The 8,422-nt window shown below is 33.8% G+C and overlaps 1 protein-coding gene and 1 long non-coding RNA gene across 2 annotated transcripts; one reads left to right on the top strand and one right to left on the bottom strand.

Annotated features, from left to right (window-relative positions):
• Positions 1–2,425: 2,425 nt before the first annotated feature.
• Positions 2,426–5,728, bottom strand: LOC110800233 (23 kDa jasmonate-induced protein). Its single transcript, XM_056833901.1, has 3 exons — positions 5,641–5,728; positions 3,636–4,094; positions 2,426–2,995 (listed from the first exon to the last, which is right to left on the bottom strand). The coding sequence occupies exons 2-3, from the start codon at positions 4,077–4,079 to the stop codon at positions 2,795–2,797; spliced, it is 645 nt and encodes a 214-aa protein (XP_056689879.1). The 5' UTR covers positions 4,080–4,094; positions 5,641–5,728; the 3' UTR covers positions 2,426–2,794.
• A 213-nt stretch (positions 5,729–5,941) lies between these two features.
• Positions 5,942–8,138, top strand: LOC130464367 (uncharacterized). Its single transcript, XR_008924756.1, has 5 exons — positions 5,942–6,228; positions 6,309–6,356; positions 6,457–6,514; positions 6,608–6,665; positions 7,666–8,138. It is a non-coding gene; the product is annotated as an uncharacterized lncRNA (long non-coding RNA).
• The last annotated feature ends 284 nt before the right edge of the window (positions 8,139–8,422 follow it).

The following is an 8,422-nucleotide window of genomic DNA, read 5'->3' as shown; positions in this document are numbered from 1 at the left end:
TACTTATGACATGAACTATTGAATTTGATATCCGAATGCCAAACTATTCTTAAGAATAAGTGAGTCTGACACGGATTCAAGTCTAAAAATCTCAACTTTAGGACAAGTTGCTCATCCCAAAGTGTCTTAGATTTTTTAAATAGAAAATGAACTTCAAATATTGAATTTTTAATATTGAACTTGAATTTTGAACTTAGGAGTCTTGAATATCAAAGATTAGACCTTTAATGTTGAAAATGTTTTATCTTTGATATGCTCCATGTATTGAAATGATTCTAGTTTAAGGAAGTGATTACGAACAACCTTAAACATCATTGAATCTTGAAATTTGTACTTGAATATTGAAATGAGGAGTCTTGAATCTCAAAGATTAGACCTTTTAATGTTGAAAAGGTTTCACCTTTGATGTGCTCCATAACTTGAAATGATTCTAGTTTAAGGAAGTGATTACAAACAACCTTAAACATCATTGAATCTTGAAAATGAAACTTGAACTTGAATATTGAAAAGTGGAGCCTTGAATCTCAAATATTAGACCTATAAACATTAAAAAGGCCTCACCTTTGATTACTCCATGTTTTGAAAATGATTCTAGTTTAAGGAAATGATTACAAACAACCTTAAACATCATGGAATCCATGGCTTTGTATTTGAATCATAGAAAGTGTTGATTTTGTAAAAATATGTGATTGTTGTAAGTGACACTTTTAAGAGTAAAAGTGCCAACTTTACTAATCATTTTGAAAGAGAAATTATAGAAACATAGTAGATTAGGATTGGTATTCGGAATTACCTAGTTAGGTTTAGGTTAGAATTCCTCTTGGAGCTCCCATTTGCTTGAAAACTTGAGATTTGTATGGGATTTTTGAAGAGTTCGTATTTTGATTTTTGAGAGGCAATTTCAGAATTACGACGTTGTGATTGTAATTTGCTGCCCTAAAGTGTTGGAAATTAGGGGTTTAAATAGGAAAATGAAGGGCTAAACGCCAGGTGACAGCTGCGCCCAGCGCAGCAACGGCGCCTGGCGCCGCTGACGTGGCACAGAAGATGCCAAGCAAGGACAATGATGCCGTCCTTGCGTTTGGCTTGTAGTGGGCGTACCTTTGTACGAATTGTACTGTTTTTTGGCACGTAGCTTTGCTTGGTGGTTAAGGAAGTTTGCGATTAAAAACTAGCCGTTTCCGGGTTTTTGAATTCGATTTTACGGGATGAGGCCCGGCTTGCTCGGTTTTGTGGGTCGGCTCTCGAATTTGGATTGTTTAGTGTCATTTCGACTGGAAAAGGTCTTGTAAAACCAATGGAGTGGTCCATTGGGTGAGATTGTACTTGGATTTTGAAATTGATTTTTGGAAATGGTATTTTGTACCGAGTTCCGTGATGGAAACGATCTCGGGGATTGGATTTTGAACTTTGAATTTTGAATAAGTTTTAGCAATTGGGACTTCCGCACGGAGTTGTTCCAACCACCTAGCAAGGATAATGGTATCGTCATCATCCCAATGGGGAGACACGATTTAGGTGTCTATAGTAAGTCATACTAGTACCTTGCCGGAAAATGATTAGAGAGTTATTTGATGTATTGTGAGTGAACCAAATAGTGGATAGTAATCAGATAACCTCTTATACCAAGCTCTAGGGGCTTGCTTAAGATCATAAAGAGACTTCTCCAATAAGTACACATGAGAAGGAAGATTTGGGTCCTTGAAGCCGATAGGTTGATGCATGTACACAGTTTCATTGAGTTCTCCATGCAACAAAGCATTTTTCACATCAAATTGGTGAATGGACTAAGATTTGGAGAGGGCGAGATTGAGAACAGTGCGAATGGTTGTCGGTTTAACCACCGGGATAAAGTTCTCTCTACAATCCACGCCAACTTGTTGATCTACACTATTACATACAAGACGGGTTTTATACCACTCAAACGAACCGTCAGCTTTTTCTTTATGACTAAAAATCCACATAGACCGAATCAAATAAACTTTAGATGGACGAGGCACCAACTCCCATGTCTTATTTTTAATAAGAGAAAATATTAATCATTCATAACCATTTTCCAATTCAAGTCACGAATGGAAGACACAGGGTTACGTGGCCGGTAATGGGAATTTAGAAAACGCAGTGTGAAGATTAATTGTCGCTTTGGTTTAAAAATACCATGTTGACCACGCGTAACCGGTCTAGGAGGAAAGAGACTGGCTGTGGTGGAATTGGATTAGTAGGCTGAAAGGTGGTGCCATACGTGTGAATGAGAAGGAGAAATGGGAAAGCATGGTTGTTGTCCAGTGTCGTGTGGGCAAATTTATTCTATCCATAACTTGAACCATGAATATCTATAATTATCCATAAGTAAAAAATATATATATAATTTGATATTCATAAAATATATATTAAGACAAGTTTTTCCTTAAATATAGATCACTAAAGGTAAAATAGAGCATGTGAATATTACAAAAAAGCAAAATATTGCGGATAAAAAGAAACGGAGGAGTTGTAGTACCACACTACCATAAAAGATCTGAATTTATTGAAGTTGATATGGATAAAACAAAAATCTTAGCAAAACTTTAAAAAGAAAAAGACAGAAATCTAAAATAAAAAATTGAAATGAAAGCTCGTCAGCAAGCTAAGGATAACGTGGACATAATTCAATATCACGGTATTCCATGTCAGCGCGCAGCTCGACCAGTTGGCCCAATGTTATATAGGCCCTGTTCTTCTGCACTTTATTTGGCTGAACTGAACTGAACTGAACTGAACTGAACTGAACTTAATGGAGCTGAACTAAACTGAACTACTGAATATCAACATTGTCAAGAGCGTCACTAATAGTCAATATTGCCTCGACTGTGCATTTTGAAATATCGCCAATAGAAGCGAACATTCTTACCCCGGCCGTTACCCCCGTGTGCGTCGTTTTCCCATTATCTAGATTGCTTTTAATAGCATCCCAATCGACTCCATTATGTTGTGGTGTTCTAATATTTGTGTACACCTACAATGAAAACTCAACTTCAGTTAAGATGATGTTGGACGTAAAGTTTCATAGTACAATGTATAAGGATCAAATTGAGAAGCAATGAGTAAAAAACTGAGCAATAAATCGAAATACTACTGTTGTTTGATAATAATATTTACACCTTTTGTTTTAGTTTGTTTAATAACGTTGTTTATATTGTGCTTTTATATTATTTACGATAAGAAAATGTGTCATCTTATCCTTTACCCCAAAAGTTTACCATACGCAATAAGGGCAGTAGCACATTGACCTTACTAAATGATTAACTCTCTCATCTTTTATCAATGTGGTATTTTCACACGTGTTGTTTCATTGGTCGGATTTTAATACTTTCTCTTATTTTTATTATTTTTTCTTATATCCACCTACCTTTTTACTTTATTCATATTTTTTTTTTATTTACACCTATCCACCTTAACAAATCGGACGTGGGAACCATAGCAAATCAAAAATAGGAATTATATTTTATAATTAAATACGACTATTTATAGGACGTGTATCTTTTAATAAAATACGGAAGAAGAAATAAATATAAAAACGTAAAATTTAAAATGCGGTAAATATAACAGAATCTTAAGTCAAAATGAGAATTAAATGATAAAGATAATGTAACTACCCGGTTGGTTTTGGTGTTGGTGTTGGAGTTGGAGTTGGTAAATGATAATACCCAATCAAAGTTCAGGCCATTGTACACAACGCACGCTTCAGAGGCAGCTCCATTGTGATATTGACCATGCAGGAATGCACCCCATTGCCCATTTAAGATTACCATTGGATACGGAGTCTCGCATATACGTCCCTCCCAGCTATGAGTATCGACCAAAGTTAATGGATGCCCTGTAGCATTGTAAATCATACACATTGTGCTCACACCTAGCCCAAATCGAGGCTCCATATACTCGAGGAAACTTCGAGCACTGATATCCTTACCTTCTGCATTCTTCATCTCCAGTGCCACAGTTGCACAATCGGCAGAATAAATCATCTTCGATTCATGGTATTCCGGCATTTCTTTCACCGTGTCCACAGTGATGGGAGTTCCGAACACGTTTAAACCCATTATATCTACTGGGACCTGGAGCAAAAATGGCAATGAGTTTTGAAATTACTTCCAGATCAATAATGTATAAAACCTAAATTACCTAACTTGCCATTTAATATTGCACACCTAAGGGCATTTTTTTTCTCGAGTGAGTAAGTATCGGGGCAACGATGACTGCCGTGATTAACTGTTAAGAATCGAACTTATGACCTTGGGTATTACATAACAACACCTTAGTTAACCACTACTTCAATTATGTTTTTGTAAAAATTAAGGAAACTAATTATATTATATATTTATATAGGAAAATTGAGGCCCTGTGCCGTCGCTCATCCCGCATACCCTAAGAACCGCCTATGATAAGAGCATTGTAAATTATAAACAGGTAGGAGGATATATATGAACCTATGATCTACCATAGGTTCAAAGGCCACTACAAGAATTTGCATCTTTTATGACAACCTAATTACGACGGGGAAAAATTCCGTCGCACAAGGGTTTTTGCGACGGGGATAACAACCCAACAAAGACGGGAACAACCGTCGTAAATGTCTTTTATAACGGGTTAACGACGGGATATTCCATTAACGACGGCCCTCTTTTATGACGGGTTCGCGACGGCAAATTCCGTTATTAATCAACAATTATTAGACTTTAGCGACGGAATTTTCCGTCGTTAATAGTACAATTTCTTTTAGTGGGCTTTTAATATTTGTTGCTATATTAATAAATATTAATATCTAGCCTCATGAAATATCACATTTGAATGTCCTACATTAATAAGAGAAGGTATATACAATTACTTATAAGGCTCTCCTCCTATTGGGCACAACCCAGTTCCATAATTATAATTAACATAGTACATATCACTGTATCCAAGTAAGATAATAGTTGCGACCTTACTGTACTTTGTGCTAATAAAAAATTTGATCACGTATGAGAGAGTGATCAAGCTTCACTTTGATGAGGAAGTATTTTCGGATATCAGATATGTGTGGGCAAATTCATATCATAGTAAAAGACAAAATAAGAAAAATGATAAAAAAAATAAATTAAATGGTACTTTTTTAAACAAAAATGGTACTTTTTTTAACTGAATGGTACTTTTTTTTACAGAATGGTACTTTTTTAACATAAATGGTACTTCCTTTTTTGTCTTTTAGCTATTTGTCTTTTAGCTGATATGTGTTGCCACACATATCTGATATCCGAAAAAACAACCTCCACTTTGATTCATGAAACATTACATATATTATATATAATATCCCACAATGTGAAAAGGTCACATGTGAAGGGATTTAATCTCTGTAAATTTAACATGTGACTGCCCATGTTAGTAAGAGAAGAGATCGACAGGTTAATTTTATAAGGCTAAAAGAATTGCCATTCTTGAAAAAGAAATTTCTTTCTCTTAGAAATGCGTAAAATCTTAAAAGCGCGAATATTTTAAAGGAACAAAACCACCGAGTAAACTGGTAATAAAAAATAAAAATAATAAAAAAGGGTAAAATTTAAATAACTACGCAGTAAATTAATGATGAAATAGCTGAAGATTTTGCGAAATTGTTAGTCGGATCACCTGATGTGTGAAGAATGAAAATAACACAAAGGCTATTTGAAGAGGATTGATTGCAAAAGTATGCAGTATGATTAGGCCTTGGCTTTGAAAGCATATTTATAGAGGCTGACAAACGAGAGGGTAAAACTATAAACACAGGCGGCATTCTCAAACAAATACGAACTATTTTTTTTCTTTTACTTTTTTTTTTTTTTTTTAATTTTGCACCAAAAAGAAGTCTATAACGCTAATACGCCCGCCCAATGCTGTTAAAAAAAAAATCTGTTTAACTTATCGTGTATTCCGTACGAAGTTTCATCTTTTATTTCTTCAATTGTAAGAAATTAAATTTACAAATTTTTAAAAATTGCGGTCTGATGCGTCAGAACTGTCCACGTGTCCACCCATGGGTCAGGGCGCGGGTCAAATCATGATCAGCGGTTCAAAATCGTTTTTTCCGGGTTGAGTATAAAAGCCCTATTTCCCACTCTTTTCCTTATTTTCAAATCACGGTTCACCACTTAGAGAGAGAAAACCGTTCGACTTCTTCCATTTTAGGAGAGAGAAAGCTTATTCTCTTTGATCTTCTCTTCGATTGCTTCAATTTCTGTAAGATTTTTGCATTTTTACTTGTTTTTCTTTGTTCGTCTCTTGTTCGTACTAATTTCGCTTTTTTGTGTTCGATTTAGGTTTCGAAAGTGTGATTGTGATTTTTTTCTGTTCTTCATCAACATTCGGTAATTAGTTCCTTCTATTTTCATCTACTTTTTATTCAATTTGTTCATCATTTCATGCATGTTCGTTTTTGTTTTCTTACTGTTTTTGGTCTGGATTTAGGGTTTCGTAACTGCGATTTGTGATTATCTCGGTTGTTCTTCATTTTCGACAACACATTGTAAGTTTCTTGTCATTTCTCCTTCTTTTTGTTCAATTTGTTCATAATTTGAAGTTCGTTTTGGTTATCTTACTTGTTTTGGTCTTTTTTTAGGGTTTTGTAACTGCGATTTGTGATTATCTCGGTTGTTCATCATTTTCGACAACACTTTGTAAGTTTCTTGTCATTTCTCCTTCTTTTTGTTCAATTCGTTCATAATTTGAAGTTCGTTTTGGTTTTCTTACTGTTTTTGGTCTTTTTTTTGGGTTTCGTAACTGCGATTTGTGATTTTAGGTTTTTAATGTCTTTTTCTGCTGATTTAGTGTTTTCGTCTGCTCAAACTTGCTTTTGTTTTTATTTTTTCGTATGATTTTATGTACCTGTAGATCTTTTAGTTTAGAATTTTGTGTATTTAGTTAAGATACCAGCATTTTTAGTTTTGATCTTTTTCATATTTCCCAATTTATTCTTGTTTAATATGGGGTATGTATTAAGACTGTAAATTATTAACAGTACACATGTAGTAGTTTCGTATTTGTTGTTATTAGTTTAGTATTGACATTCATTAGTTAAGTTTTTAAACAAATTAGTGATTTATTTAACATAAAAGTTTCCTGACAAATTAGTTAGTTTTTTAACCAATTAGTTAACTGCACAATCCAATTAGTTAACTATTTTTACCAGTTAGTGAATCAGTCAAAGAAATTAGTTACACACTGACATTCATTAGTTATGTTTTTAAACGAATTAGTGATTTATTTAACTTAAAAGTTTCCTGGCCAGTTAGTTTAGTTTTTAAACCAATTAGTTAATTGCACACTCCAATTAGTTAACTATTTTTACCAGTTAGTGAAACATTCAAAGCAAGTTAAACACTGGCATTCATTAGTTAAATATTTAAACGAATTAGTTATTTATTTAACTTAAAAGTTTCTTGACCAATTAGTTCACTTTTTTAACCAATTAGTTAATTGCACAATCCAATTAGTTAACTATATGAACCAGTTAGTGAAACATTCAAAGCAATTAGTTACATAATGAAATTGTTTTGTTTTTTTTAATTTGTTTTAGTGTTTTTATTGTTATCTATACTGATTATGTTCATTACACCTCTTTCATTCTTTGTATTTGCGTATTGCAATTGTTTTAACTGCATTCATTTATTGTTTCAGTTCACAAAATGAGATAGAAAAATGCTAATAAACCATCTGATTATCATGATGCTTCTTCCCAAAACACATCTGGGAAGCCAAGTGTAGATGTTCCAGCTGGTGGGAAGCCGAGTGCAGATGCTGCAGCTGGTAAACATAACGATGAGAGGAAAGTAGGAAGAGGGCCAAAGAAGTCCAAAGTAAAATTAGAATACACGGAAGATGGAGGGGATGTCATATAGTTGGATAGGTATAACTCCTATCCTCTGTAACTAATATTTATCACTGTTTAACTACTTTTATTTATTTTTAAACTAATTGCTTTTGCTGTGAAAACAATTAATTTACCTATACTATTTTTTTCGTATACTTTGAAGAAGAAGGGGGCAATTATGTAGATTTTTTTTTCCATATCAAAGAATCTTTTGCTTGAGGTTTACACTAAAAAAAAAAACTTGTTTGTAAATATTTAGCTTGGACAATTTTGACCCACAGATTGCTATAGTAAAAATTACTTTCCACCCTAATTTTGCCCGAAAAGCTTTACTACATCGGTTTTTCGGTGACCTAGACCACCTTAATTCTTGGGTAGAAATTTTTATTCCAAGAAATCATGTTTATACTCTTTTTGTCGACGGATCGTTTGCAGAAAAAATTATGATTAATTTAATCTAAGGAATTAGAAAATTTCTTTGAAAGATAAGATGTCGTCATTGCATAAAAAGGCAGAGCCTCCAAATTAATTTGTATTAAGACTTTTTTCCGGCTTTGGAAACCA

This window comes from Spinacia oleracea, chromosome 6, assembly GCF_020520425.1.
Source record: "Spinacia oleracea cultivar Varoflay chromosome 6, BTI_SOV_V1, whole genome shotgun sequence".
Lineage (NCBI taxonomy): Eukaryota > Viridiplantae > Streptophyta > Magnoliopsida > Caryophyllales > Amaranthaceae > Spinacia > Spinacia oleracea.
The sequence above is the reverse complement of the archived record's forward strand: the minus strand, read 5'-3'. Positions and strand labels throughout refer to the sequence as shown.